Source organism: Trichoderma evansii (genome assembly GCF_050947405.1).
Source record: "Trichoderma evansii strain SZMC 28006 chromosome Unknown GGI43scaffold_4, whole genome shotgun sequence".
Lineage (NCBI taxonomy): Eukaryota > Fungi > Ascomycota > Sordariomycetes > Hypocreales > Hypocreaceae > Trichoderma > Trichoderma evansii.
In genome coordinates, this window is record NW_028145202.1 from 161991 (window position 1) to 189907 (window position 27917).

At 46.7% G+C, this 27917-nt stretch overlaps 12 protein-coding genes across 12 annotated transcripts; 5 read left to right on the forward strand and 7 right to left on the reverse strand.

Annotated features, from left to right (window-relative positions):
- Positions 1-350: 350 nt before the first annotated feature.
- On the reverse strand, positions 351-3100 carry GGI43DRAFT_380932 (S9 family peptidase; the record flags this gene model as incomplete). The annotated part of the gene is made up of 4 exons (XM_083203047.1): positions 351-433; positions 512-781; positions 862-2295; positions 2413-3100. 4 exons carry the CDS (start codon positions 3098-3100, stop codon positions 351-353), a joined length of 2475 nt encoding a protein of 824 aa, XP_083063053.1.
- A 290-nt stretch (positions 3101-3390) lies between these two features.
- Positions 3391-4835, forward strand: GGI43DRAFT_380933 (pepsin-like aspartic protease; the record flags this gene model as incomplete). Its single annotated transcript, XM_083203048.1, has 5 exons — positions 3391-3570; positions 3627-3812; positions 3866-4287; positions 4360-4673; positions 4744-4835. The coding sequence occupies 5 exons, from the start codon at positions 3391-3393 to the stop codon at positions 4833-4835; spliced, it is 1194 nt and encodes a 397-aa protein (XP_083063054.1).
- A 531-nt stretch (positions 4836-5366) lies between these two features.
- GGI43DRAFT_397405 (Hsp90 cochaperone STI1) lies at positions 5367-7991 on the reverse strand. The gene is made up of 3 exons (XM_083205102.1): positions 7764-7991; positions 6150-7659; positions 5367-6085 (listed from the first exon to the last, which is right to left on the reverse strand). Exons 1-3 carry the CDS (start codon positions 7832-7834, stop codon positions 5930-5932), a joined length of 1737 nt encoding a protein of 578 aa, XP_083063055.1. The 5' UTR covers positions 7835-7991; the 3' UTR covers positions 5367-5929.
- A 1234-nt stretch (positions 7992-9225) lies between these two features.
- Positions 9226-10725, forward strand: GGI43DRAFT_421083 (uncharacterized protein; the record flags this gene model as incomplete). The annotated part of the gene is made up of 1 exon (XM_083207899.1): positions 9226-10725. One exon carries the CDS (start codon positions 9226-9228, stop codon positions 10723-10725), a length of 1500 nt encoding a protein of 499 aa, XP_083063056.1.
- Positions 10726-11924: 1199 nt separating this feature from the next.
- On the reverse strand, positions 11925-12536 carry GGI43DRAFT_281509 (uncharacterized protein). Its single transcript, XM_083201228.1, has one exon. The coding sequence runs from the start codon at positions 12298-12300 to the stop codon at positions 11977-11979; it is 324 nt and encodes a 107-aa protein (XP_083063057.1). The 5' UTR covers positions 12301-12536; the 3' UTR covers positions 11925-11976.
- GGI43DRAFT_281528 (cytochrome P450) lies at positions 12537-14765 on the forward strand. The gene is made up of 6 exons (XM_083201229.1): positions 12537-12971; positions 13052-13248; positions 13308-13672; positions 13725-13850; positions 13907-14393; positions 14469-14765. The coding sequence occupies exons 1-6, from the start codon at positions 12773-12775 to the stop codon at positions 14583-14585; spliced, it is 1491 nt and encodes a 496-aa protein (XP_083063058.1). The 5' UTR covers positions 12537-12772; the 3' UTR covers positions 14586-14765.
- On the reverse strand, positions 14738-16514 carry GGI43DRAFT_397410 (nineteen complex-related protein 2-domain-containing protein). The gene is made up of 2 exons (XM_083205103.1): positions 16308-16514; positions 14738-16235 (listed from the first exon to the last, which is right to left on the reverse strand). Exons 1-2 carry the CDS (start codon positions 16417-16419, stop codon positions 14929-14931), a joined length of 1419 nt encoding a protein of 472 aa, XP_083063059.1. The 5' UTR covers positions 16420-16514; the 3' UTR covers positions 14738-14928.
- A 73-nt stretch (positions 16515-16587) lies between these two features.
- Positions 16588-17306, forward strand: GGI43DRAFT_397411 (uncharacterized protein). The gene is made up of 4 exons (XM_083205104.1): positions 16588-16654; positions 16782-16853; positions 16917-16991; positions 17066-17306. The coding sequence occupies exons 1-4, from the start codon at positions 16625-16627 to the stop codon at positions 17138-17140; spliced, it is 252 nt and encodes an 83-aa protein (XP_083063060.1). The 5' UTR covers positions 16588-16624; the 3' UTR covers positions 17141-17306.
- A 14-nt stretch (positions 17307-17320) lies between these two features.
- Positions 17321-17864, reverse strand: GGI43DRAFT_380939 (uncharacterized protein; the record flags this gene model as incomplete). The annotated part of the gene is made up of 2 exons (XM_083203049.1): positions 17321-17502; positions 17570-17864. 2 exons carry the CDS (start codon positions 17862-17864, stop codon positions 17321-17323), a joined length of 477 nt encoding a protein of 158 aa, XP_083063061.1.
- Positions 17865-18629: 765 nt separating this feature from the next.
- GGI43DRAFT_281608 (fungal specific transcription factor domain-containing protein) lies at positions 18630-21947 on the reverse strand. The gene is made up of 5 exons (XM_083201230.1): positions 21653-21947; positions 21358-21429; positions 20358-21113; positions 19992-20278; positions 18630-19930 (listed from the first exon to the last, which is right to left on the reverse strand). The coding sequence occupies exons 1-5, from the start codon at positions 21811-21813 to the stop codon at positions 18945-18947; spliced, it is 2262 nt and encodes a 753-aa protein (XP_083063062.1). The 5' UTR covers positions 21814-21947; the 3' UTR covers positions 18630-18944.
- Positions 21948-22874: 927 nt separating this feature from the next.
- GGI43DRAFT_397425 (DUF3844 domain-containing protein) lies at positions 22875-24497 on the reverse strand. Its single transcript, XM_083205105.1, has 2 exons — positions 23886-24497; positions 22875-23801 (listed from the first exon to the last, which is right to left on the reverse strand). Exons 1-2 carry the CDS (start codon positions 24420-24422, stop codon positions 23208-23210), a joined length of 1131 nt encoding a protein of 376 aa, XP_083063063.1. The 5' UTR covers positions 24423-24497; the 3' UTR covers positions 22875-23207.
- Positions 24498-24635: 138 nt separating this feature from the next.
- GGI43DRAFT_397426 (uncharacterized protein) lies at positions 24636-26633 on the forward strand. Its single transcript, XM_083205106.1, has 4 exons — positions 24636-24994; positions 25062-25345; positions 25404-25548; positions 25603-26633. The coding sequence occupies exons 1-4, from the start codon at positions 24789-24791 to the stop codon at positions 26210-26212; spliced, it is 1245 nt and encodes a 414-aa protein (XP_083063064.1). The 5' UTR covers positions 24636-24788; the 3' UTR covers positions 26213-26633.
- The last annotated feature ends 1284 nt before the right edge of the window (positions 26634-27917 follow it).

The window sequence follows — 27917 nt, forward strand, 5'->3', positions numbered from 1 at the left end:
CCCAATCTTTATGGGAAACAATCCCCGAATATCAAGGGGAAAAAGTGCCATCATTTAGCAATTGCTGGATACAGCGTTTCCGGGAACGTTACAAAAAAGAAAGCTGGATTCAAACCCAAATTGGAAGTTGCAATTTAACATAGTTAAGACGTTATAACAACGGGTTATATTACTAGGTTGCACAATATGCTAGGTTATTCGATAAAAGTATATATAACATTTTAAATACAATTTCAATGCCTCGGATATATTTATTGTGTTTTAGAATTGACTTTTAATGCTTAATCTTTTAAAACAGGTTAGAGAAAGTAGGTACGTTATTGGAAGCAATTGGAAAACTACCTTATTTGCTAAAACGGAATGAGACTAGGCTTTGCTGTACGGATAACTTCCCATTCACCATTGAATGCATTAACAAGCCAATTCGTTAGGCCTGTGAATCGTAACATGAAGCGTGTTAGTCTATTACATCAGCAATTAGGGGTTTTCGATAGGACAGACACCGACATACGGTCAAATACAATAGTGTGAGCATTATGGAAAAAGAGCCCGTGGCTAGAATCTGGATAGTACAACGTGTCGTAATTATGGACGTTGGCTTGGTTAAGCTGGTCGACTAGCAACAAGGAATTCTCAAAATGTACATTGTCATCTGCGGTACCGTGAACAAGAAGGAACCTGCTTGTCTGATTTAAAGCGGACATATTTGAGATGGAGGCTTGATTATAACCCGAGGGGTTATGCTGGGGCGTGTGTAAGTGGCGCTCGGCGTAAGCAAAGTCTATGAGGTAGCAGTTAATGCAGTTAACAACCGAGTCTAGCCTCCTTAGAAGTATGAATGCAACTGAGATATTGTCTTACCATATAGCTTCCAATCAGTCACGGCGGCGACGGACATCCCATATCGAAATGTTCGGCCCGCGTCTTGTTCCAAGGTCTTAAGGGTGAGGTAGGCGCCGTAGCTCCAACCCCAGATTGCCATCCGATCTTTATCGACATAAGCTCTTTGCGCCCAAAGTTTCCCAGCCTCAATTTGGTCATGTGCCTCCCAGTATCCGAGACGATCTCTCACAACGCATCGAAACATTCGCCCGGTAGATCCGGTCCCTCGTCCGTCTACGCTGACCACAAGGTAGCCCAAGCTACTTGCTATGTAGGCTTCGAACCCAACTGTAAATTGCATTGTCACCAACTGGGAATTTGGACCTCCATATGGCGCGAAAAGAACAGGATACCGCTTTCTTGGATCAAAAGATGGTGGTCGCAGCTCGCGCGTCTGGAGGGTGAACCCGTCGACATTGATGCTTCCATATTCTACTATGGGGAGGGAATAGGTAGCAGCCATCTCAGACAGTGCCTGATTGTTCTCCAAGGTTTCGGCATACTTCACCCCCCGGTCATAACTACTATTCGTAGTGAAAATCTTCTTCCAGGGTATTGCAGGGCCTGCATACGAAAGGATAAAAAACCCCGCCTGGTGAGAGAAGGAGGAAGAGTAATACCCGGAGTGCTCGTCAGTATTGCCTACAGCGACAAGATTGCTTCCATCCAGTTGGACCTCATAGAGATGCCTCTCCACAGGCGATTTCTTGTTCGCTGTAAAATAAACTATATTGGATGATAAATCAATCACTGGGGTGTCTGCTACTTCCCAGGATCCCGAAGTCAACATTGATGGGCTTGTTGCGTGTAAAGTTGAATAGTACGCCACGTGTCGGTAGCCACCATGAATCTTAAGGGCAAGGTAGCCATCATGGGGACGTCCATTAGTAGGATCAGAGGGCACAAAAACCATAGTTTGAGGTGGCTCCACCTCTACCCATCCTCCGTCTACTGCAGTTATGTTCTCCGTGCGTATTGTTTCGCAACTGTATTGTTGAATATTGATTAGGCTGACGCGTTCTATGTCAAATTCTCTATTAGTTTCACGCATTATTATGCTATTTTCAGAGACCCATAGTATTTCGAGAATTACTCGTTCGCGATGCTCATCAACAGACTCAACAGAAAGCATACTATTTGTTACTATGTTGAAGAATTGTAAATCAGCGATTGGAATGGATTCCCCGGCCATGGGATACTTAAACTTCTTAGTTTCTGGGCTTTTCATAAGACCCGGCGATTTTCCGTTGAAAAAGTATCGTAATGAATAGTCGGACACTTGGGAATCGTTCAATCTGAGGAAAGCTATTGTTCGGCCGTCTGGAGACCACCATGCCGCACGGTTAACTTGTAGTATTTCCTCTTCATAGATCCAGTCGGGAACCCCATAAAATAGATCACTTCCACCATCTTCTGTAATGTTTATAATTTGATTGGAGGTAACCGATCGTAAAAAGAGGTTATTTTGTCTGGCAAACAGAATGTGGGATGACGTGGGTTACCAGTTAGCCCATTGCACCATAGAATCACCGTTAGCTGGATCCAAATATTGAATTATTTGAGATGCGACATCCATGATCCAGTAACGTCCTGTGGAAGAGTGCCTCCACTGTTTCCGAAAATCTGACATTATCAGAAGCCATTGGAGGTCTGGACTTGGCCAGACCTCATGAACTCTTATCGTCTCGCCATTGACTTGTAAAATAGAGGACTTGAGCAATTCAAGAGTAGTAACACAACCATTCTCAGTATGCCAGTCCACCTGACTACATCCAGACAGATCATCCACACGCAGAAATGGCTTTTGTCCGGTGTTGTCTCTTCGGAGTATATGCCCATCTTCACCGTTCGGTCCAGAAATCCATCTTTCCGAGTGACTAGTTTCGTTTGAATTCCACTTCCCAGAGAAAACTTGTTCAACACTGATGGTAGGCTTGCCAGAATGCGAATTTGCATTCTCCTCATAAGTGGTGGAGGGGGGTGATTGGAAAACCAGTTGAACAGCCGCCAACACCCAGCCCAAGACAAAGAGAAATCCAAAAATGGAACGAGCTAAAATTTTCTTCTTGTGCACCTCAACAACTGATGTTTTAGAAGGCTGATTTCCAGTTTCTAATAGTCGTTCGCGTGAATCGAGTTCCAAATCATTGTCTCGATCTAACCGTAAAGGGTTGAATACATAATCCCTAAGCTGCGCATAGTGCTTCGGCAGTCTCATGATCAAGTTTATTGCGCAGTAGAGCAAAAGGACCAAATGGAGAACATAAAAAGAACAAAAAAAAAATAGAGTTGAAAACATGCGATCGCTGGGCCTTAATAGACCTCTACTCAATAAACTGTAGTCACTTTTTGTGATGTGGGGCTCCGCGGTTTATATTTCGGTCGATTTATAGCGAATTGTATGCAACATTGGTTAGATCCCTAGACATGGATTTCGACCTCGTACATGCTGGTAATCTATGTACGAACGGCATCTTCTTACCAAGCTCTCCCATATGTAAACATAGCATGATTTTACTCTCGCTTCCGTTTATTATAACCCTGGCGTTGACGGTCTTGGATGTTTGGCTGGTAGAAGGTTCAATTGTATCTGTGCCGCTGACTAGAGGCCAAGGTGTAATATCCCATCGAAATATAACGTCTGGATCATGTCGATTTGTGGTACTGAAAGAGGAGAGGAATGATCTTGTATAGCCCTTAAAGATAATGTCAATCACTAGAAGTGTGCTGATGCACTATTGCAGGACTTTTGGTTTGCCCGCTTCTCTATCGGAGCTTCACGAAATCTATCCATCCTCGTCGATACAGGGTCAACGGATCTTATGCTTAATCCAAATGTCTATCAGGCTAGCGAAGCCGCTGTTGCGCTTTCGCAGCCATTTTCGATGCGATACGGAACGGTGAATAGTGATGGGTCCGGAGAAGAAACGGTAAGGTCTGACACAACCTTCGGTACTACTGGGTCTCATTACAAAGTTTCTAGGTCAACGGAACGGTATTCCAAGATATAGTTTCTCTGGAGAATACCAATCTCTCTGTTCCTTTTCAATCCTTTGGGGTCACCGCAAGTGTCTTCCCAGGATCGGATCCTCCATTCCCACATGATGGACTGATGGGCTTTTTCGTTCCTGGGAGTGCTTTTGGTGACGGTGTACCCAACTGGTTTTCCAGTTTATGTGCACAGGAGAGCATCTTCGATGAATGCCGCTTCGGACTCGCACTGAAAACAAGCAAAGATATTGGCGTTCTATATCTAGGTGGCGTGGAGCGATCATGCTTTACGGGAGAGTTGAGTGCTGTTGCCATGCACGAACGATTTATCTTCGGGGATGTCGTAGTCGGTGGAAAGATTATCCAACCCAATGCTACCATTATGATAGATAGTGGAACTACAGTAAGCTGGGGGTAAGTGCAAGCCCGCTAGCGCTATTTTTATTGATGAAGCTCATCCTTACGTTCAATCCTTACTTTCACCAGTCCTATTGAATTGGTAAAAGAGGTTTTTGATGCTGCCGGCATTCAATCCATATACCGGCATAATAACGATACGCTCACAACAACCCTTGATGGTATATATCCGTGTGACACTCCTCCACTCTTTGGATTTGGGTTTCCCTCAGAGTCTGACGCCTTTGAGGCTCGAAGCGCCCAATCAAGCGCTATCAGTCACGAGAGCAGTATCTTTAACATATTTCCCGATGCTCTAGCTGAATACTCGGACGGCCAGGGAAATTGCGCCGCGTCGATACATGGCATTGATCATGAGGAGGACTCTTGGATATTGGGACAAGGTTAGTTTGCAAGTATTACTATTATCGACAGCTTGGGCCAGTTACTAACTTGTAGCTCTTACAATACCAGGATTCTTTCAAGGACGCTACATTGACCACAATATTCGAGAACATATTTTAGGGTTCGCGGATCTATTGGAAGAAAAGATTAAAATTATATAAAGAAAGTACTTATTTAATTACTATTTATAAACTTTTACTTAAAACTAATGGGAGAAAGCAGCTTTTATTTTCCATATAACTTGCTATATATAAAATAATTCATAGTGTCATTAGAGTTTAATATTGCTTGATATACTATAATTATCTCCTATAATAAAAGCTCTGTTATAATTAATATATAAGTATTATAAAACCATTTAACAGTCATATGGTTCTCTCATAAGCGGGCCATCATCTTCAAGGCTCTAGGTACAGCGGCTATGTTAGCGACAGTAGCCTACCTGAGCCTATTACATAGACCATTAACATTTGGAATGCCTAAATCGAGAGGCGTATAAATGGTATCAAACTTCTTGTATCCCATACTAATAATAAATGCATGCATCCACGGGCGCGGCGTTTTGCCGTAGGCCAGCTCCCAGTAGAGATTCACATATGCGGAACCGCTAATGCGGTACTTAGGCGACCCGACTTGCCAATTCCCTGAGAGAGAAATTTTGGCAGGATGGGGACGTATGAACGTAGATAAAAGAAAATTAGAGGTCCCGTCTGCTCCCCCATAGACAAGCCACTAACCGGCAGATTAGTAGTCAGGTGGGTGACCACTGGCGAACACCGGCTGTTGTATGTTTTTTGTCTTTTTGACGTTCATATTGCGATGTAGTGATATAGGTAGAATATGGGCGTTGGGCTGTCACATACGACCATATCCATTGGAGAATACGGGATCCCGTCTGCTCTCCCAGAGTCAAGCCAATGAGAGGCAGATTAGTAGTTGAGTGGGTGACCATCAGCGAACACCGGCTGTTGTATGTCTTTTTGCCTATTCTTTTTCTTCTTCTTTCTCAGACCATGCTGTGCCGTTGTGTCTTGATGTGAAATTCTTCTTGGTGTTGCCCCGCAGTACTTTGGAACAGGCCAGATAGAACGACAGGGGATATTGGAAGATTCGTTGGAAAAACAAGACGCAGACATATACCGAGAAAAGAAAGAAAGAAAACGTAGTGTCATTAAATTTAACTTAATTTCATTGGCTCATTATTGCGATTTACATAACAACTTAGAATCTCACGCCTTTTTACCCCTGAGTCCCATTATCGACCACCCACCCGGATGACACCCGCGGCCATCAACTTCTGAATCTTGGATCGCACACTTGGGTTCTTCATGTGCTCATTCAGAGCCATTGGGTCAGATTGTGACTGTTGCAAAATGGATTGCATGACTGGATCTTGCATTATACCCATGATCTATAAAAGGTATTGTTAGCAAAAAGTTTCCTGGTTAGGTTTTGAAGGAAAAAGTAAATCTCACCTCTGGATCTTGCATCAGTCTTTGTCTTGTCTGCTCCTCTGTCTCGTTCTCTCGGGCTGAGTACATGGCTGAGAGAGCCTTCTGCTGCTGCTGCTCAATCTCACGGGCGTTAGCGCCCTTGTGGTGCTCGACATCAACTCGCATAGCCTCGTCACAGGCATCCACACATTCAGAGTATTTGCGCATGCCGAAGTAAGCCTGGGCCTTTCGAATGTAGGCACGAATAAATGTCGGGTCTTTCTTAATGGCCAAGTTGCAGTCGTCTACTGCACTGGGGAACTCAAATAGCTTGACAAAGGCAGCAGCACGGTTGCTGTAGCCTCTGGGGTCTTCTGGTGCTCGCTTAACCATCTCGGAATAAGCGGCCACAGCTCCAGGGAAGTCCATTTCCTTGAACTTCTTGTTGCCCTCTTCACGAGCCTCTTCGGCCTTGGCAGGGTCAATGTAGGCATTCTTGGCTGCCTCGGTCTTGGCTCGCTCAGCAGCGCGGAGCTTGTTCAAGACATCAGGAGTTCGGTGCTCGGTCAGAGACTTGTTGTAGTGTTCGATAGCCAAGGCAAGATCGCCCTTCTTCTCATAGGCAGAGCCGATACGAGCGTAACTCTTAGCAATAAGCTTAAAGTCAGCGTAGATCATTCGGCCCTCATCGACCGCCTTTTGGCATGACTCAATGCACTTGTCATAATCTCCCTTCTCGAAGTAAGCCGCACCGAGATTGTTAAGATAGGTGATATCCTGGTAAATCTCCCACGCCTTGCTGTAGTGCTCGATGGCCTCGTCAAACTTTCGCTTCTTGTAGTTTTCTGTGCCAAGGGCCTTCTCCTTATCAGCTTCCTCCTTTTTCTTCTGCTTCTCCAGAGCTTCTTCGTCAAGCTCGGGTTCGGGTTCTGGCTCGGGGACCTTCTTTGGCTCGGGAGCCTTCTTGGGTGCATCTGGCATGGGGGTATCTTCAGAGACAGTGTAAGACTGGCTGCCTTCGGGAGGGCTGTCGCGCACTTCCATATCAACTCCCATCATGACACCCAATACCTGAATCATTCTTGGGTCGCTGAAAAGGTCTTGAGACTGAAGGGGGTTCTGCTGAATCTGTTGCAGCTTCGCCATGAACGAGGGATCAGCAAGGTAGGCGCTTGTCTTGGGGTTCGCAGCAAGCTTCTGAATCATGTTCGGGTCCTTGAACATGTCGCCAAGGCCACCCATAGGATTGCCTCCGGCTTCCTGCTGCATAGCCTTCTCAACAGAGGCCAGGCCACTCTTGAGCTGCGCATTGCTCGGGTCATGTTTCAGACCAGCTTCGTAGGCGTCGTTGGCTCCCAGCAAGTCTCCCTTGCCATGAAGAGCAGCACCTTTGCGTCCCCAACCCTTGGCCCAGTCGGGCTTAATTTCGGTGGTCTTGTCGGCATCCTTCAGTGCATTGTCCCAGTCCTTTTTGGAAGCGTAGGCGGCCGATCGGTTGGAGTAGAGAATGTGGTTTTCGGGCTGAAGAGCGATGGCCTGAGTGAACTTGTCGCTGCAAGATATCAGTCTCTTTGCTCTTTGGATATGGTGATGAAGATCCTTTGCAGGCATCTCGGAGGGGTCAAGTGGGGTGATGCGCTGCGCAGTTCAACTTACATAGCCTCGTCAAAGTTTTTCTCGGCGATGGCCTTGTTGCCCAGAGCCTTGAGCTCGTCTGCGGAAGCCATGGTGGAAGAGGGATCAAAGGAGAGATGGATAGACACGAGATTCAATTCGCGGCAGGAATACGCAAGAAGGAGAAGAGGCTTTGGGGATGATCAGCTCCAGATGAAAGAAATGAAATCCGATGTGGGGTCTATAAACTAAGATGCCCAGCACCAAGTACCTTCTAGCTGCTTCGATGCGGGATCGTGACCCCACTCTGGGATTTTCCATCAGCCGGAGCTGGTGTGGGGCACTTTAGATGTGCAAGGCTGAATGGCAAATTGAACCTCATAACAGACACATTGTATGGGCGAGTAAATGAAGACGGCCTCTATTTCCTTCTTATTGAATAAACAATGTCTTTATGTATAGATTTGGAGCGACCTGCGGTGGCATGCAGCTTGGCAGCGAACAGAACGCTGCTAGTACTCGCTACCTATAGATAGTAGAATTCTCTTACTAGGGTACCCCAACGGAATGCCGAATCTATTATAATGGTACTTTGAACTATAACTCAAATAAAAAAAATTCAATCATCTAATGTACAAATTCTTTGGGCCGTATATATGAATAGCTAGAGATCACGTTATTAACGCCCTCTACTAACACCAACATGCTGAATTGATAGGTTGCTTATAACGATTGCTGGTTGCCAACTAGTGACCTCAAAACAGTGATTGTAGATAGTACAACAAATAAACGAGATGGGCAAGGAAAACACACCAATTGAGCAACGCAATCAGCCTCTAAAACAAATGGTATGAGGGCCAAGGTACCCAACAGAGACAGCACTTATAAGTGTTGTAAATATGTTTATACCAGCAGAAAAATAGAGACGGGAAGAAGTATACAAATACTTCTACTATACTGCTGCCATTATACCACTTATTTTAGCCTCTCTCTTGAATAGTTGCACAATCTCCTCTATCTTATACACTGCTTTATGCACTTTGTTGAGTGCGGATGCCACTAACACCAAGCGCGCGTCCAAAATTATAGCTTCCCAAAAAGCGCCTATTAGCTGAAGATGATGGTTACGACTTACTTAAGCACATTACTCTAACAAATAGGTAGGAAAAAGAAAAGAAGACTTGGAAACCAAAAGGAAAATAGCTATGATACAAGTCGATCCATTCTTTGGATACTCTGCCGATCGGGCATCGTTCCACTCCGACCGTTGCTGTTGGGACGATTTGGCGATCTGCTGCACATATACTGTACGGAGCTGCAAAGCTGCACGATTCAGCTAGTCTACGAGTAATACCCCGCTATCACAAATTAAAGCTGGCAATGTAAGGTCAGGCAATAAACATTCTAAAAAAAAAAAAAAAACTCAAATCTACATAGGGGTCTCACCCGCTGACCAAAAGAATCTGAGATCGCCTGCGGTGCGGGCGTACAGGAACGTACCAAAATGTCAGACTCGCTACCTACAGCTGCTGGCCTGCCCATTGAGGAACATGACCTCGTGGTGGTTGGTGCAGGCCTCAGCGGCATAAATACTGCTCATCGGCTGCGAACTCAACTGCCTCACCGATCCTTCACGATCCTCGAGGCACGGGACGTTATTGGCGGGACATGGAGCTTCTTCAAGTATCCCGGCATGCGCAGTGACTCGTCTCTCAGGTCTTTTGGCTTGGATTGGCACCCGTGGAAGTTCCCTCACAAGGTTGCCAGCGCAGGAGAGATTTGCGAATATCTGGAAGACGCATCCAAAACGGATGGCTCCTTTGACAAGATTCAATTCCGGCACAGGGTCCTCAGCAGCGAATGGAGCAGCGAAGAGCAGAGATGGACCTTGGTTGTTGATGCCAATGGAACAAAGAAGCTGCTCAAGGCCAACTTCCTCTTCAGCTGCATGGGCTACTACTCGTATGAACGGGCGCTGGAGAGTCCCGTGCCTGGCATCAACGACTTTGGTGGAACCGTGATTCATCCGCAGTGGTGGCCCGAGAGTTTCGACTACAGCAACAAGGATGTCATAATCATTGGCAGTGGCGCAACCGCCATCACGCTTCTGCCCGAGATGGCGGGCAAGGCCAAGTCCGTGACGATGCTCCAGAGAACGCCGTCATACGTTGTGTCCATGAAGAAGAGCTCGAGCTTTGAGAAATTTCTGGCGGCGATGCTGCCTTTGACTTGGGTGCATTGTATTAGCAGTTACATTGATGTGTGGTTCGAGGTGTTCATCTCGGAGCTCTGCTTGCGATATCCTCGCCTCGGACGCTACTTGATCACAATGGATTTGCCGAAGAAGCTACCAAAGAAAGTCGATGCGGCGGTGCATTTCAATCCGACCTATGGGCCTTTCCAACAGAGACTGTGTCTGACGCCTGAAGATGAGTTCTTCAATGCTCTGCATCGAGACGACGTTGAAATAATTACCGACTTTATCGATACCGTCACCAAAGATGGAATACTTCTCAAATCTGGCCGCAAACTCTCAGCAGATGTGATTGTGACCGCCACTGGACTGCACATACAACTTCTCAACGGGATGCACCCCAAAGTTGACGGCAAATCCATCGATATTGGCCAGCAGTACGCCTGGAGAGGCTGCATGATTGAAGGTGTACCTAACGCAGCATCTGTTTTTGGCTACACAACTACAACGTGGACTCCCGGCGCAAACTCAACGGCCAGGCTGGCTATCAAAGTAATCAAGCAGATGGAGGCAGACGACGCGTCGAGCGTCGTCCCAGCCATTGAGAGGACAGAGGGTATGCCGCGATTATCGAGTGCGGATGCGAAGAGCAGCTATTTCCTAAAGGCAGCAGACCGCATCCCAAAGTCGACGGGTATCGCTCCTTTTTATGGACGCCTTAGCTATCCTGTAGACTTGTGGGCATTGTGGTTTGGCAGCATGAGAGATGGATTGGTGTATACGAAGAGAGAGGCCAAGAAGATTAAATAATGGTAGAGATATAGACTGTGGCTGGATGAGCAACCACATTGAAGATTTGGAATAAGACTGCTTGATTGCTCGTCATTTACCAAGCTAGATACAGAATGAGCGAGAGTAGAGGCCGTCAATTACCTATAGGCAATTAAGTTGCTGGAATAATATCTTTTGTTCTCTTTATATTTACTTGTCTGATATAATCCCCCGCCTCTCGATACTCATTATGGTCCTGCAAGGTATCACTTTCAGCCTCCCTTTTGTTTTATAGTGGGCTTACAATTACTCGGAAAAAGATGGCAAATTTATTTCCAAAGTTTCGTAAACTACTACGAATACAAATATACACACGGCAGAGATCAGAAAACCAGCAAACCGGGTCCTCGGTCTGGCTAAGACCCGAATCCTGCTGCTGCATGTCTCAGCTTAGCGCTGAACACGTAGTCGTGTCTCAAACCGTCTCAACCCCCAATACTCTCCGATCCTGTGGCACCGCTGTCAGTGCAACCAACAGAAGGTGGTATTTATGGAGCACGACCCGAATTGTCGGGAAGAGAAAAATTATCGTTTTCAAATTCCATGGTCCGAGCAGAGACTAATGTACTGCTTTATTCTGAATTCCTATTTATTTATTTATTTTAGTCGTGTTTTTGTTGCATGGTACATTTTGGCATGAACATGTTCTTGTTTTTAACAAGCCACTTATACTTCATTTCCTTTGTTTCAGCAGCCTGTTATTCCTGTTTATTGCGGCGTCTATGTGTTTCCTGTATGTGGCCGGCAGGGTTCGGCTCATCTACGCGCGCAAATCAGGCTTGATATTGATGTTAACCGATAAATCCATTAGTTCCTCACAAATAGTCATGCGTCATGCTTGGTATGCGGACTAACTGGCATGCGGCCTCTAGTTCCGGTGTTTCGATAGCCAGACTTCGGCCGCTGCCATGAGAAACCCGCTAAAACCAAAAGGTCCGCGAATGCTGCCATGGGCCTTGCGTCGAGGGGAGGGCTGTTACCGTTGTTACCTCTGCTGGTCTCTGCCTCCCTTGACTCCTTATACAACGACTACTGCGACAAATGTGGAGTGCGAGACAAAAGCACCCTAACATACTGCAGTGCTTATCTGCCTAATATATACGAATGTGCATTATACCGACATTGATGAAATCTGGGAACGATATTGACACCATTAACCTTTGAATCACGCAACACAAAGCAATCAATGAGTCTGCAGTGCTACAGCTACAGCTAATATTCGACTGCCCATCACTCCGTACCTGTAAAGCCAACACTGCCACCCATTTTAATTAGCTCCAGCATTAGCCACTGGGTCCGGCAACTCACTGCTCTGACCCCCGGCGCCATCCTTTCTTGGCCCGGCCCTCGCCGTCCCGCGGACCACATAACTGGTAGAACACATGGTGCGAGCTGCCCCTCCTGGAAAGCTGGACCTCTCATTGCCCCCTGCTGCTGGATTTGGGGAATGGCCCTGGACCCCAACTCTCGCTTTAAAAAAAAAAAAAAAAAAAGAAAGGAAAGATTCCGCTGCAGAATGTTCGGAGAGCCGCAGGATCGTCGTATTGGAAGCATTGCTGTCAATAGTGGTAATGGCACGCTATCTAACTACACACGTCCCTAATCTGCGAATCAAATGAATCCCTGTCGAGATCGTCCTCACCTTCAGCCACGAGCCTAGTTTTACAGTTTATTTCATTTTGTTCTATCTAGCAGTAGTTTCTACTCCATATTTGATTTACCACGAAGCCGGGGGGTGGAACTAGACAAAGATTAAGCCCGTGGAGCGAAAATGTGGGTGTTTCTGCTGTCAACGCTCTCCACCGGCCACTTCTCCCTTTCCACCTCCTGTCCTCTCCTTCTCGCCTCTATATTAGCGATCCAAGTAGTTGGTTGTGTCAATTACCGCCTTTTCACGATTTATCCCATTCATGCATAGCGCAAACTAAGCATACCTGCCACACCCTCGTGGGCCACCTGCGCAACTCTTCCTCGGGCGTTCGCATTGAGTCGCGGCCAGGAGACGTCCCTGTCGCAAATTTCCACAATGTCGCTCATGACAATCTATCTATACAGTATACTCCTCATAACGCTTTTTACATTCACAGCTCGTCGAATATACTATTGGCAGCGATTGCGCCACATTCCCGGACCAACCAGCGCGGCATGGACAATATGGTGGCAGCTTTCAAACGCATTATCAGGGCGGTATCATGAGCGGTTAAAAGAAGCTGCCGACACTTACGGTATGAAGCTTCACAAAAGCATAACCTTCTTTTTCATGTTTGCGTATAATCATATGCTCACTCCAAGCTGTCTCATACAGGCCCTCTTGTGCGCATCGGGCCCAATCAGCTACTCTCAGTTGATCCAGAGGTGCTCCGTCGCATGTCTGCAGTTCGCAGCGGCTACACCAAGGGAAGATTCTACTCAAGCGGCAAGATTGTCCCCGGCGTGGACAATGTCGTCTCATTGCGAGACCCGGCCAAGCATAAAGAGATGCGCGCGCTAATGGCTCCCGGTGTAAGTCAACATCTGCATACTACTCAGCCGTCCAAGCTCAGGTTGTTAACTCTCACAAGTTCTCTGGCAAGGCAAATGAAGGATATAGCTTTGAAGCTGCCATGAATCGCCAACTCTTAAGCTTCATTGATCTCCTTGAGCGCAAGTATATCACGTCCGGCTCTGACGTCCGCCCCTTTGATATGGCCGAGAAGACGCAGTTCTTCGCCCTGGACGCGATAGGCGACATCTCTCTCGGACAACCCTTCGGCTATCTTGACAAGGATGAAGACTTGTACCAATACAACGAAATCAACACAACGTCACTACCCCTGATGAATGTCGTCTCTGTGATGCCTGCGCTGGCAAACATTGTCCACACATGGCCTCTGCGACTACTGCTACCAAAGGAGGGCGATCAAGTTGGGTTCGGTCGATTAATGCGGTAAGTTAGATGAATATCCGTATCAACAAGAACAATTGCTAAATGAATAAAGCTTCGCACGAGGTTATGTCGATACGAGATTAGATCCAAAAACACCCCGGGCTCAGGACATGATGCAAGCTCACATCGACAGCGGCATGTCCAAAAACGATCTCATCCAACAGGTCTTCCTCTCAATGTAATGCATTCCATCACACCCTCAGCATCAACTCAACATCTAACAGTTGGAAACAGTATCGCCGGTTCTAATTCTTCTGCTCACGCCCTCCGAATGACTCTCCTCTCTATCATCACCTCTCCGCCAGCGTACAATGCTCTCATCGACGAAATCCGCCGCGTCTCTCCCACCGTTAGCTCCCCCATCACATGGACACAAGCACAAACTCTCCCATATCTGCAAGCAGTTATCCGCGAAGGTCTCCGCATGTGGCCTCCCGTCGGCGGCCTCGGATTCAAGACGGTTCCCCCCGAAGGCGACCACATCAACGGATATTTCGTTCCCGGCGGCACCGAGATTGGCCAAGGCTTCCATGGTGTTGGACGTTCAAAGGGTGTTTGGGGCCCAGACGCCGACGTCTTTCGCCCAGAGAGGTGGCTCGATGCTCCAGAAGATCGACTTAAAGAAATGACGGATGCCGTGGACACGCATTTTGGCTACGGCAAGTATTCTTGTCTCGGGAAACCGATTGCCATGATGGAGTTGCACAAGGCTGTTTTTGAGGTACGTTACATCTTGCACTTTTTAAATCCTGCCACGCAGCAATTTGCAAATGACTAATTCGGTTGTTTCTGACAGCTTGTACGACGCTTTGACTTTTGCGTAGTGAATCCCGAGTCACCGATCAAGACGACTGCCTCGATATTCCTCTTTGCGTCTGATTTCTGGGTAACGCTTACGAAGCGCAACCTTTAGTTGGGCTGTATAATTAACAGCATTACGAATCATGAGTCTATATCGCTTGTCTTTTATTTTCTTCATGCCAGCGGATGTATTCTTACCCCATGATACCCTGATGGTGGAGCACTCTTATTGAAATAGTGACATAAAATAAATATTGCTTAATTGGAGGCGTAAGATCCAAAGTATTGTATACACAAAAGCGCAATCATTATCGTGAGATTTTGGACCAAACAGTCCGTCATTATTATATCAAGCTGTGCCCAGTATCAACAGCCAGTCAAGTACCTCGCTATAGTATCTTAGTATTTATACATGATTAAATCGTGATTATTGAAAATGGGAATCCAAGGAGTCGTTATTCGATATCTTCCATGTCAACTTCCTTCATCGGCGTCGCTCCCAAGCTTTCCAGCCCCCTCTCACCAGCCAGCTCAGCGCTTGGCCCACCAGCAGCAACTCCATCAGCCGAATCGGGCTTCCGGCCCATGGCCTCTTCATACTTCTTGCCAGTTTCATCCAAAAATGCCTGCACTTCAGCTTCTCTTTTAACAATATCATCTCTTTCGCGAGTAAGCTGCGTGACTGCAGCTGTCTTGATATTGATATCACCCTCCATCATTTTCAACGATGCTTGTAGCTGAACCAAACATTCTGCAAGGCTTGGTAAGGGCGTTATCTTGGGAGGAACTTGTAGCAGCTGTTCGTTGGGGTCTTTCCGCGGCTTCTTCAGGCCATCCATACCGGCGCGCGTCTGCGCTGTTTCATACGCAATTCGTCGCTCAGCATCGCTATCTGATGATGAATCCGAGGTATGCCCTTCCGCTGCATTAATGAGCTCAGCCATCGTTTGGCGCTCTTGCTTCCGTCGTTCCTTCTCTGCGCGTTTGCCTAATGACAATCCACCATCTTCGACATAATCATCAAAGCCTTCTCCCAAATCCTCATCTTCAGCAACCAATCGAGTATCGTCTTTCTTCTTTCGACCAAATAGACCATCATCATCATCCTCCATAGAAATGTAGTCTTTCTCCTTCGCTAATCGAGCTCTACGCTCTTTCCTTTCGCGAATTTCAGCATCTGTGAGTATCTGAGTGGCCTGAGGCTGGCCGGTGGAAGATGGTATCGGGGAGTCTACTATGAGAGCGCCTTCTAGTTCGGACGGATCCAGGTCCATTTCGTCGTCGAGATTCGCTTTTAAGGATGAGAGATCGCTAGGGGTATTTGGTGTTGATGATTGAAGCTCATCGAGATATTCCTTGCTGTATCTTGGCCTGTCGTCATCCTCCTGATATGATCGTACCGGTAACGGTAGTCCTCGAGCAGCCATTCCACGCTTAAGAGTATTGTTCTCAAGTACTTTCTGTCCCATTGCCGACTTTCTTGACGAGCCAAAGTCACTTATAGGTTCGTCGTCTTCTTGACCAGCGTCGCCACCAAATGAAAGCTTCGATTTGGGAAGCTTCTTTCTCTGTTTCGATAATCCTGATCGATTGGCACTTGGCCGAACAACCACAGGGCCATTGTCGTCGTCGTCATTGCCTCCTGATGTCTCGTCTTTGTCGGCTGATGTATCTTCGTCTCGAGGGTTAAAGGTATTACGCAGCCCGGATTGTCGAAATGGTTTTCGCGCCGCTTTTGAATTAAACACCGGCTTCACATTATCTGCCGTTCAGTCAGGTCAGCCTTGATTTCCATCAGCAAAAGCGGTCGCCACAAGAGTCATGCGAAACATACCATCTTTGAGGTCTCCGCCCTCAACTTTGAGCGGCGCGTCGCCGCTACTTTCGTCTTCGTCATAATCAACTTTGATGACACGCGCCTTACGTTTTGCGCCAAACGAACTCATTTTCCTTCAGAAAATACTAATTTATGAGCCGGGGAGCAAGTTGTTCGATCGCATGCTCGTCTCATTGTCAATATGCTGGCCTGGGTATCTTATCGGCACGTGACTGGAAATTTAAGGTGGGCAAGCAAGCTTCAACCTACGTTAGTGCTAGAGGATCGCGTCGCAATTCGACAGTTACCAAGTCACATTCAATTGATTGCTCAAGATGGCACCGGCCCAACCTGAGCTGAAGAAGGTACGTCTTCTATTCGAACCATGGTTAACTCCATAATCTGGATAGCTTCTTCAATCTTTCACGAATACCCCAACAAATCAATGACTCGCTATTCCAAGTGACAACACCATCTAACGCTCAGACTTAGTATCTCGACAAGCGGCTCTTCGTCCAGCTTAACGGTGGTCGCAAGGTCATCGGAGTGCTTCGTGGATACGATGTAAGAGAGATCCGAAATGCTACGAACGAAACCACCGCGAAAGATTAACTCAATATACAACAGGTCTTCTTGAACGTTGTCCTAGACGAGGCGGTCGAAGAGAAAGACGGTGGAGAGAAGATTAGGCTGGGCATGGTTGTGCGTATATATCCAGATTCAACGACAAACTATATTCCATCTCCCTGGACCACAAGCTAACTGATAGATGATAGGTCATTCGCGGCAACTCCGTGGTCATGCTGGAAGCTCTGGAGAGAATCGGTGGCGACGACAGGCAGAACCGATAAATTGGGACGACAACAAGATGGTGAATGGATACCTGAATGTACTTGTTTGGCGTTTACGGAAACGATACGAAGAGGTGATAATGGGACTTGATACGATTATCTATCACTGCTAGATTTTGGGTTTTTTTGCCGAGTTCAAGATTAAAAAAGATGAAATTTGCCTGCACGGGACCTCCTTGCCTACTTGCTCTGTGAACCCCAGGCGCCCGGATCATAATAATCCATCAACTGGCCGTTGTACGTCTTCTGCCATCCCTTGACGCCTCCACTGAGAATCAACGCCTTCATCTCAGTCTCGCCAATCGAATTGAGGTACTCTTGGAACCAGGAGGCGCAATTTGGCCCTCGAGTGCCACAGCTCCCTGCATATGGCCAACCCGCAATCAGTCCAAAGTGTTACAACCAACATGTTTGTCAATAGGCGCTTACCGCAGTAGAATATAACTTTCTTAATCCCAGCCTGTTTGCAAAGATGATATACCCCCGAGCGAGTTTGATAAAATGACTGAGCTGGGAAGTTTACAGACGTAGCAACCGTGCCGCCCACCCAATCAGTCTTGCGCACATCAACCAGTAAAAAGTCCTTCTGTGCATGTTGACCTGCCGCCTTGACGCGCTCAATCGACTCGTAAACTTCAGAAGGCTCAATGAAGTCAATCGACAGGCTAGACACCGGGATTTCTTCGTATTTTAGGGACCCGCCCTCTTGTGTAGAGGATGCCATTGCTTCTAATGTTTCTGTGAGAAGCTTTATAAAGAAGAGTTGATGCCCAAAGCTCAAGCCCCCACAGATGAACCAGATATTGAAGATTGAGAGAGCGCTGAGAAAACGATGCTTTCCTGAGGTTTCCGAGACCCCGCATTCTCCAATACTAAGCTATCCCTTACTCTATCTAATAAGCAAGACGGTCAACTCGCATTACAGATTTTATAAGTAACGACTTAAAATTTCATTATATGATTCAATCGAGAAGTGTTTTAAATTATGCTGTCTCACTATGGGTATGAGCGCTGCGGAACAATAGTGCAGCACTGCTCTGTCCTGTTCAAGTCGACCATAATATATCAGAAGATTTATGTATATAGTATATATCACTCATGTATGATGATTGGAGCTGTCAGATATTTGAATGAATGTTCTAACATCAATATTTCTATTGAGATGCACCGATAGTACCTCTGGGAGATGACACTGCTACTACACTCGAAGAGTAGGCACGGCTGTCAGCTAATATAGTAGAGGCGCATATACATTATAACACCAGTGATGCAACTATGTCTTTTGTTTCTCTTTCTATGAGCTCAGAATTGTCATAAAAAAAATCGAATTTTTGATCTTATTTGCTCAATGAGCCATGACCAAAAAATCCGCGACTCAGACGAGAAACAACAAGGTTCAAGAACAGCTTTTCAGTGCAATTCGCGCTAATAGTTCATTTTCCTTTTCCTCTTTTCTTTCTTTCTTTTCATATTTTTTTCAAAGGGTGTAAACTATCGTTTATTATAGTATGCGATATTAATATATACTCGAAAACAATCCGCTTTACTCGCATGGTAGCTGAACCAGTGCGGATAAGATATTCACTTTGTTGGTGAGGTCTATTATGATTTCATAGTTTGCTAGTTAGTATAGCTTCTTGGTAGCATAACGATCCAGCTTCGTAGTCGTTAATATACGACGTTGTGTATGTATAAATAGTAGGTTCGAAAAAACTACTCCGGGGTATTCCAGACTCGAGGTCTAGTCGAAAAGGAAGGCTCAAAAACATAATAATCGTGATCAAATGGCAACGGAAAGAAACATTCATCTTTCCATAGGAGATGCAACATTCATACCAACTGAATTCCAATCCAGATATCCATCAAACAAGCTACTTGGGTCGAAACCAGAAAGTAGATCGGTAGTCCACGGGATGTTTGTTGCATGCCCCCATGTGTTATTCTCTAATTGGGGCTGCTGTTGATACTCAGTCGCAAACATGCCCAGGTCTTCCAGGCCTGTGCATTCGGTTTGCGGTATATGCATCGCTGCTTGCCACTCTGCCATTCTTTGATCTCCGTCTGTTCGATTATCGTGACCAAGGTTTTCTCCTCCTTCAGCCACTAATTCTGCCCATTTCTCTAGCTTCGCTCTTGTTATGCGAACTTTTAGAGCCGTCATCATCCAAATATTTTTGTTGACTCTTTCTGTGTCCACCGAGCACAGCTGAAAGGTTGCGTTGGCATGTTCAAAGCGGTTGCATATTGCTGAGAGGATCTCGGGAATATTGATCATCAGGCCAGGTTGTGTTTGTAGCTGCGTTCGTAACACAGCCACAGCAGCCGCGAGGTCAGAATCTTCTAGATCAGGGCGCACAGGCAAACGGTCATGAGGTGGACAGCTCTTGCCTGATACCATGCCGGATTCGCGCTGCACGTTTGCCATATCAGAGTGATATAAAGCAGCATTTGGATTATTTGCGCTCGGGTCATCTGGCATTGATGTCCTTCCTTCGTACATGGCTCTTGGTGTCGCTAACCTTGCCCAGCGGGCTAGCATAACAAGAGCGTAGACTAGATGCGATCCAACTGCTGTAGTTTGAAAATAATAGGTAGAGATGGGGAGAGCAAGCCAGGAATTAAACCATGCTGTAAGAACGGCACTTGATCGGTAGATTTTATCGAGTGGCGAATCCATAGCCATGGACACAGAAGAGAGCGACTTGGATAATGAACGGATCAGATTCTTGTCAACAACAGGAGGCTCGTATAAACGAAGGCTGGCACTATTTATGAAGAGTTGAAAAGTCTCTATAACAGCAGTTAGATCAAGGTTTTACAAAGAGGAGAATATAGTAGAAATGCTACTAACTGTCTTCTTTGAGATGTTTAGGCATGGAATCGCGAATTTGGTTGAGTTCGTTTTGAAACGCTAAAATGTAGGCCGAGACAGGAGCTGAAGGTACTGGAGAGATTTCCTCAGTAGCCCTGTCCTCAGAGTTGAATTCGGCGATTCGTTCCGTCAATCTCTGTATTCTGACGAGGTAAACGAGGGAAATGTCGCTTTCGTATTCGGGATGCTCATGTAGATATTGCACACAGGCTGAAAGATAGCTGTTGTATCTCATCGGTTCGACTCTTTGAAAATTCATCGAAATTCTAGCAGGTGTAAAAGAAGGAGTAAGTATATGATAGATCATATCAATAAACAGATGAGGAACGGGAGGGAAAGACCAACACTGATGCCCAGTACCATGCCCCTGCAAATGCTCGCCTCTCTTCGTTACTCCGGCCATTCACCTCTGGTGGACGTACAACCATCAAACGCGTTCGCTCATTTAATCCTGGAGGCCTGTTTAAGCCCATATCACCAATCAAGCTGCTGGCTAGAGTAATTAGGTTGTTCAGCTGTCCGTGGAGACAACAGTGATACTGCTGATATCCAAGCATGACAATAATCCCTAATAATAGATCCAAAGACTTTTCCGAGCGGACAAGCATGTAGTCTGCAAGGTGCTTCATCAGATGATACATCTGCGCTCTCATCGATCGTATGCTTCGAAACGAGCTAACCATTCGAATAGCTGCCATTAGAAACGGTCTTCTGACCGCCAAAACAGCTGCGGTGATATCGGGCGGGACTATGACGAAGGGATGGACAGGTTGGAGATTCTTCCGATAGAAGTCGAGAAGAATCTCGTCCGGCTCTGGAGGTGGCGGCGCGTCCAGAGTGTCTGGGTGACAGATGCATGATTTCGGTGTGAATGAGTTGTACGTCGGGTCGATAATCCAGGTATTGGCCTGATTTGTGATGCTGGGAATGGCACTGGACGGGCTTGAGAATGGGGACGGGTCATCAGATGAGCCTTCAGTCCCGCGGTCTTCGTTGTTGTCGTCTCGCGAGGGTGGGTCACGTTGAGTTCCGGATAATTCTCCAGACGCTTTCAGGAGACTGACAAGGCCGTTGAGCCGCTCTTCGATCTGCGCTGTTCGGCTGCTCAAGATCTGTTAGATCGAATATCCACATAGAGGAGCCGTGAGTGAAGGGCACGCTGTTAGTGAAGATTGGCTGTGACAGCTACTAGCCCCATCGCTGTCGACATATTGAAATCTCCGTCCAGACGGACTTTCGGGATCATGAGGCCAGGGTCAAGCCAATGCCGAAGGAACCGCATAATCGGGATGAACGGGATTCGAGCTAGCATGCTTTATGAAAGAGACAGAGATTGCCGACTTACGAGGGTTTGGACTGTCTTTTCTTGCGCGGGCGATGAATCTGGTTCGAGCAATCCTTCAAGAGTCTCTCACACCTATGAATTGCGACAACAATTGACCTTGTCAGTTTTTCGCTGCATGAAATACGAATGGGGCTATGATGCCATTCACAGAGGTAAAAGCAGAGGGTGAAGTTGACGTTTCTGTTCTCTCTCCCACTCTTGTCTAATGACTTTTCTTCTTTTTACTTTTTCATAAATTCATGAAACCTTCCAAACTCCACTTTCCATTTCCTCATCTCCTCATCCAAGAACTCACCTATCACATTTTGCTCCGGGCGTGTCGTTGGATCGAATGCATTTCGCCTTTGCCGTGGCACAGGGCGCACAGGCAGCTCCCCATTTGGCCGTGGGCAGCTTTGGCCGCTCGGCTCTAGAGCTGTTAGTGGTTCGCAGCGGTACTTCAGCGCCAGCGTCCATCCTTTGTCAATGGCTTTTCCCGCCCTAAGATATGCAAGCAACCAAAAGAGGGTACATGGTCGTCGCCCAGGACTTTGAGAGGAGACAGAGTGAAGTCCGGCGGGCTTTGGATTTAAAAGGTTGTCAACGGCCATCTTTAGATTGGCCGTCAAAGGCTCGATGGCTCAACCACAGCGACTTGGGAACGGCCTTTTGCCAAAAGTCCGGTCTTGTTGTGGCGGGGCGCCGGCGGGATGCCCGGCGTGTGATTGGCCAGGATAGGCGCGGCTGCCTCGATGCCGCAAGCTCTCAGCTCTCGGAGAATATGCCAGTCAGAAGTGGGAAAGTCCCGCCCAGCAGTAATAGATAGGCCGCCAAAAGTGCAACAGATGCGACACCAAGGGGGGAAGCTGCACGCCCCTCGCTCTCTCCTGGGCCTGGGCGCGGCTCTCGCCCGTGCTGATGCTCGCTACCGTCGATGGTCGATGCTCTGGGGGTCGCTCTTGCTAAATGGCCGCTCTATGTCCGCACCTTGTTTGACGCTGCTTGTACCTGCCGCGGCCCGCCTGACGCATGGATGGCAATAGGAGCTCAGCTGGCACGAAGCGCTTAGTCCTGAATAGGAAATATCCTGCCCATTCACGACGCGCTTAGCGCAACATATTTATTCTAGTCCTAATTAGGCAATAGTCCAGACGCCGTCTCGGCCGATTACGAGACACTCAGATTCAGTCCCCAATTAACCTTATTATTGGGTCTCTTGAATGCTTATTCCGCTGCAAGTTGTCTAAGCCGCGTTGCATTCGTATCGAGTTGTAGAATGCGGTATAGTAGAATGCTAGCTATATAACAGAATTAGTTGCAGCAGATTAGGGCGTATAATGAGGGGTCCGACTAGGAACTCGCTCGTGTGTAAGGATTATTATTATTAGGTTGTAGTATTGTAAGACAATCAACTGCCACTCAAGCTTGGCTCAACTGCGGCTTTGAGGTTCTCATCGATCAGCAGATGGCCAACTCACGATCACATGCCAAAGCTACGTCTTACCTCGTACGTGCATCACCAATTACCGTCGTCAAGATCTTCAGTAGGCACAATGCATACAGTCTTTATTTCAGACTCAGAGTCAGATACCCAACTTTATGGTTGATTTGCTCGTGTATGAAAGATCACAGTAGAAGAAGAAAAGAAAATCGCTATTGAATACATCTGTATGATACATAAGGCGTTGGCTCCAATGATTATATGGTATGTAGAACCGTCGACAATAGGTAGTAGTTGCTCCCCGGCTCAAACATGCTAGACTTTGCCGCTCTTTGGTCATCCTCTCGTTATCCATCTCATACCCCACTTCTAAAAGAGAATTAACCTATACCCTGACAAAAAAATAGGATCCGGAGGTCTTATTAGCCATTTATTTTGACTTGGAAACTCCAGCTCCAATAACACCTGGCAGCTTCTCGTCGCCCACACTGTAAAGCATTGTGACAGACAGTGACAATGTTCCCAACATAAGCAGAGTGAAGCCAGCAAACAACCAGAAAGGAACGCTAATATCTTTCTTGGCGCATGTAGGTCCTGCCCAATGAGTAAGGGCGCCATCTTTGCCTGTCTTGGTGCTAAGGCAGTGGCATGCAAAACAAGCAGAGCCACCAGCATCCGCAGATCCATACTTGTTTAGGCATTGTCCCTGATGCGAGCAATTTCCAGTGCCTGAGACGCAGCTATCAAGAGAGTCGAAGCAAGCGGGAACAGCCTTTGAGGGGGCTCTAAGGATATTGTTAGGTGCCGGCGTAGTCGGTTCCGCATGCGCTGCCTTATGAAATGAATTGAGCACCCGCTCTGCCTGACGGCGACGAAGTTCCTCTTGCTTGCCCGATCCTTGCTTCGAGCCTGACTTTCCGTTGGCAGCTGGGAGAAGAAGCAAGATACTTTGCATCTCGCCAATCTTGGCGAGAGAATTGAGTCGAGAGAAGCTATGGATCACATCGCCCAAGGTTTCTGGTGTCTATCAAGAAGATACAGCGTCAGTTGAATGATTTCTTTTACCATTTCGAAATGTATCCATTTATTCTCCATTCTCAACGCGTACCTTTTGAATATCAAATTCGGCGAACATAGTCCTTCCGGTCCAGCATCGCTTTACAAGAGGATTGGTTATTTCATCAAAAGAGCACTTGCGCGAGTTCGCCGAGCCGTGATAATCGGCAGGGTTGAGGCCTGTAATCCATTCATGCGCACTACCAGAAGGAACGTCCGAGACAGTGAATGCAGGCTGCACGCCCAGCTTTTCTCTTGTATCCCTGATCTGTTCTTCTGTCAATCCCTTTATCGCGAGAATCAGCTGGTTGGGCTCATCGGTGGCTTCATCGAATATCGAAGGGATCGGCTTCCCAAATTCATTCAATAGCGAGGCGACGTTTTCGATATCGGCGTCTTGTGGGATTTCATTGACGGAAACGGTTCGACTGTCAGAAAATCGTTGTAATGCAATCAGTCGGGCGACGTTGCTGGAGACGGATAGCGGCGACGTGGATTCGCGATTCGGCAAAATATAGACATCGGCAGTAGGCTGCGAAGCTGCAACACAGCCCGCAAAGGCTGCGGCAAACCCCAATGTGAGCTTCATGATGGTTTTCGTACTTGTAGAAGCTGCTGGTGATGGTGAACACGCGCAAAAAGGGCTCGGCGTCACAAGTTGCACCGATAAAGTATGAAGTACGTAGGTGACGCTTCAGGTTGACACTAGCTCGTTGTGGTTGGGTGCATCGGAAGATCGGGGATGCAGATGTTCCGGCACGGACCCCTGCGTAACCACATGCGACAAATGTGTAATCATATGCCTGCTCATCATAGAACTTATCTCTATTCTCCATCGCCATAACTCGAAATACACCATGCGCTTGCTTTTGTGACATTGCATTTCTTTTCCTTTCATGATTCATTTTGATTCTTATACCGCTTGGAGATAAATAAAATACACTTAAGAGTCGGGATGCTCCGGCGCGCAGCGGCCCTCCCGCGACACGCAGCCCTCTTAACGAATGCGACGCCGCATTTCCCCGCCCATCGTATCCCTTCTATTAGACGACCGATCTCGTTTTTACCATGGCGAAATAAATCAGCGTCGGAAGGCCTTCCGGTTTATTTTGCACGACCCAATAGCCCACCTAAACCGGGTGCCTTCCGACGCCAGTTAGGGTAGGTTATACTATTGCCACAGCGGCTCATTCGGTACGATATTTCGCAAACTAATGTCAAGGTACAGCCGCGCACTTTTCACAACACTAGCTGCATATGCCTGTTGGCAGATCTTCGCGACCGTTGTCTTTGACCCATTATTAGACTGGGCAGATCACGAATGGGAGGCTTTGTCTGAGAAAGAAAAGAAAGAGATGGAAGACATGGCGGACGAGGACGAACCTATTCTCTTCCTTCCGTTCCCGTTTACGACAAAGGAGGTCAGACAGCCACCATACAAAGGCTCGGATCCTGAATGGGCAACATTTATTGCTGTTAATAAAGATCGGCAGCTGCAAAAAGACATCCAGAGTAAGTTCTGATGGCAGAAATCGCTGGCACACGATAACCGCTAACCTATTTGTTATAGTGGGGCTGGCAGAACTTATACGTCGAGGAGTTGAAAGAAATCCTGCCTATGTTCAATTGCTTGGCGGTCGAGATATTAAACTGAAAAAATTGTGGCTGGATATTATTTATCCTCCTGCACCGCCTCCTAAACACTATGTTTCTGGGTAAGCCGCAAGGTGACTGGCACTCATAGAGCGTATGCTAACATATCTATTCAGTATCATCATTGATGACGACGGCATATTCTGGGGTGATCGACCGATGGATTCGCTGGCCGCAAACCACGTTAACACAGCCATATATCCCAAGGCGGTGGCATTATCGGTGTGGACGTTTATCGATTCACTGACCAGACAAACAGCCCAAGACATTGCCAAAGCTTTGGGCTTCAACACACCACCTCCACCCGAGGCCACATGGCAGGCTGCCATCCTGAACCGCATTAAAGAACAAGGCGAACTCGGAACCACTGGCAAACAAACGGTCAGAGTCCCAGGACAACCGGATAAGGCAAACTTTCCTCTTCACACCGGGATTAGCGAAATCCCTGGCACGCCATTTAGTGGCGTAAGCCAAGTCGATCCACGAATTCAATCCGCCCTTCAGGCAGCTACTGTAACGTTTACGAAAAACTGGCAGCCTGCAAAGCAGCCACCAAGCAGAGGCTGTATCAGAGTTGATGGACTTGTGGAGTTGCAGGGGAAGTCTGCGGTCATGGCTGTATATGTCTTGGGATGGTATGACCCGAAGCAACGGAAGTATATGGGTGTCCAGACTGGACTAAAGCACCTAATACAGCTGAAGCAGAGACCAGCGGGCGGGAGCTAACTTTTTTAAACATTTGGCACGCATTTGACTTTCGTTTTTTTGATATATGTACAATATTGAGCACATAGTAGCATTACGGCTTGGTTATGGCATGGCATGGATCGGCGCTGGGGTTATGGGCCTCCTTTTTGGGTTTACTTTACGATACCACCCCTAGATCAGATCCTAGAGAAAGATTATACTCGCACGCAAACATAATACATTGCATGCAGTAACCGCAGAAAGCTTCAAAGTCTTTTTTTATTTTGTTATATTCGAAGTTTAAAGTTTGATGTAACATTAACAGCGGCGTATAGGTAGAATGTAGAACATGACCTGACGCAGCATCTCCACTTACTATATACGCAACAGTTGATTCGCCAGTAATTAAAGCGTCGGATAATACAAAAGGAGGCTTCAAAATAAATTATATAATAATCCTGGTCGACAAATACATCTTTTTATTTAGTTATATTTTTTGTCCCCCTTCTTTTCGGAGCAGCATGTTTTTTCGCTATCTCCGCTTTCTTCCGCCTGTTCCCGCCGTGACGTCTCGACATTGTATTTTTCATGAGTCTGTCAGCAAGTAGGGGCGTGCAAGGTATATTATTCCGATGTTTTGTCATCTCTGGCGATTTAGGTAGTTTGAGATGACACTGCTGTACCTAAAGCGGAAGAAGCGTCGAGTCATGTCTGTAGCATTAACCATGCATGACTGAGTAATCTGTCACCAATCCCTCATCCATGTCAACTTTGGTACTATCTTTCGAACTATATGTAAATCGATTTGTCTGCCTTGGTTGACTTTACAAGACTTTATAACTTAACATGAAGGACTTGTAAACTTCTGTGCAAGTTGTAATAGCGTGGTAAGCAAGCTGGTCATCTTCGTTTAAATAGGAATACATAGATTCTCACATTTGGAGCTTCAATGGAAGCCACCAAGCATAGGTATGCAAAGCAAAATGGCAATAGGCTTCTACTATTACTTCCAAAACTGGCCAGGGTCAACGGGTGACTAAAAGGAGAGCACTGCCTGCAGTAGATTTCGGATAAGATGGGCCGAAATACAGCTCATTCTCCATTTATTAGACGAGCGGGTTTACCAGGCACCGGCTTTAACGTCTCAGTCTTTGGAATCCAATCGTTAACGAGTAAAAAGGCCCCCGGCTTGTCACTTCCGTATTATCGCTGATACTTTTGTTTCAACGGACAACGAGCACGGCAATCACGGCAGCTTATATAAGCAAGAATGCCATATGGCCACATAAATGGAAGTTTTGCATTCGGTTCATTCGGGGGTAAAAGTGTTTTCTTATCTAAGATTTTTCAGTTGTTTTGGGACCTATTATAGTATGGGCGATAACTGGTTTATACGCCAGCAGTGACTTATGGCTAAGCTGGAGGTAGAAGATCCGAGCTAAAACAAAAGCTATCCTAGAGTCAAGGAATCAGGACCACGCAAGTCTGGATTACCACCTGTACTATAAATAGGTACAGCTTTGAAACGTAAATATTCAGAGCTAAGAGCTGGTGAAAGCTTCTTTTAATTCATTTGACTTCCACTATTTTACCTGTTTTGAAATAAAACACATACCCCTTTGCGTTTGCGCTCAGCTCCTTGCGAATGTATGGCGACTCTCTCAGAAATTGCAAATCTCTGCGCACACTTTCCTCAAGGCTTGAACCCAGTCAATTTACTGTAACAAAGCTGTTAAAACATATA

Excerpts from the sequence above, each read along its gene's own strand:
- GGI43DRAFT_397405 (XM_083205102.1), bottom strand. The coding sequence starts at position 7,834 with ATGGCTTCCGCAGACGAGCTCAAGGCTCTGGGCAACAAGGCCATCGCC. Across the intron at positions 7,660-7,763 it reads AAAAACTTTGACGAGGCTAT|CGACAAGTTCACTCAGGCCA; the intron begins GTAAGTTGAACT and ends GATATCTTGCAG. Across the intron at positions 6,086-6,149 it reads GACTGATGCAAGATCCAGAG|ATCATGGGTATAATGCAAGA; the intron begins GTGAGATTTACT and ends TACCTTTTATAG.
- GGI43DRAFT_397425 (XM_083205105.1), bottom strand. The coding sequence starts at position 24,422 with ATGAAGCTCACATTGGGGTTTGCCGCAGCCTTTGCGGGCTGTGTTGCA. Across the intron at positions 23,802-23,885 it reads CCGAATTTGATATTCAAAAG|ACACCAGAAACCTTGGGCGA; the intron begins GTACGCGTTGAG and ends TCTTCTTGATAG.
- GGI43DRAFT_281608 (XM_083201230.1), bottom strand. The coding sequence starts at position 21,813 with ATGGACGCTGGCGCTGAAGTACCGCTGCGAACCACTAACAGCTCTAGA. Across the intron at positions 21,114-21,357 it reads AAAAGACAGTCCAAACCCTC|CCGAACAGCGCAGATCGAAG; the intron begins GTAAGTCGGCAA and ends GATCTTGAGCAG. Across the intron at positions 19,931-19,991 it reads TAAACATCTCAAAGAAGACA|AGACTTTTCAACTCTTCATA; the intron begins GTTAGTAGCATT and ends CTGCTGTTATAG.
- GGI43DRAFT_397426 (XM_083205106.1), top strand. The coding sequence starts at position 24,789 with ATGCTCCGGCGCGCAGCGGCCCTCCCGCGACACGCAGCCCTCTTAACG. Across the intron at positions 24,995-25,061 it reads GCCTTCCGACGCCAGTTAGG|CCGCGCACTTTTCACAACAC; the intron begins GTAGGTTATACT and ends GTCAAGGTACAG. Across the intron at positions 25,549-25,602 it reads CCTAAACACTATGTTTCTGG|TATCATCATTGATGACGACG; the intron begins GTAAGCCGCAAG and ends ATATCTATTCAG.
- GGI43DRAFT_397410 (XM_083205103.1), bottom strand. The coding sequence starts at position 16,419 with ATGAGTTCGTTTGGCGCAAAACGTAAGGCGCGTGTCATCAAAGTTGAT. Across the intron at positions 16,236-16,307 it reads GGGCGGAGACCTCAAAGATG|ATAATGTGAAGCCGGTGTTT; the intron begins GTATGTTTCGCA and ends ACTGAACGGCAG.
- GGI43DRAFT_397411 (XM_083205104.1), top strand. The coding sequence starts at position 16,625 with ATGGCACCGGCCCAACCTGAGCTGAAGAAG. Across the intron at positions 16,655-16,781 it reads CCCAACCTGAGCTGAAGAAG|TATCTCGACAAGCGGCTCTT; the intron begins GTACGTCTTCTA and ends GCTCAGACTTAG. Across the intron at positions 16,992-17,065 it reads AGATTAGGCTGGGCATGGTT|GTCATTCGCGGCAACTCCGT; the intron begins GTGCGTATATAT and ends GATAGATGATAG.
- GGI43DRAFT_281528 (XM_083201229.1), top strand. The coding sequence starts at position 12,773 with ATGTCGCTCATGACAATCTATCTATACAGTATACTCCTCATAACGCTT. Across the intron at positions 13,673-13,724 it reads GGGTTCGGTCGATTAATGCG|CTTCGCACGAGGTTATGTCG; the intron begins GTAAGTTAGATG and ends AAATGAATAAAG. Across the intron at positions 13,851-13,906 it reads CAACAGGTCTTCCTCTCAAT|TATCGCCGGTTCTAATTCTT; the intron begins GTAATGCATTCC and ends AGTTGGAAACAG.
- GGI43DRAFT_281509 (XM_083201228.1), bottom strand. The coding sequence starts at position 12,300 with ATGCTTCCAATACGACGATCCTGCGGCTCTCCGAACATTCTGCAGCGG.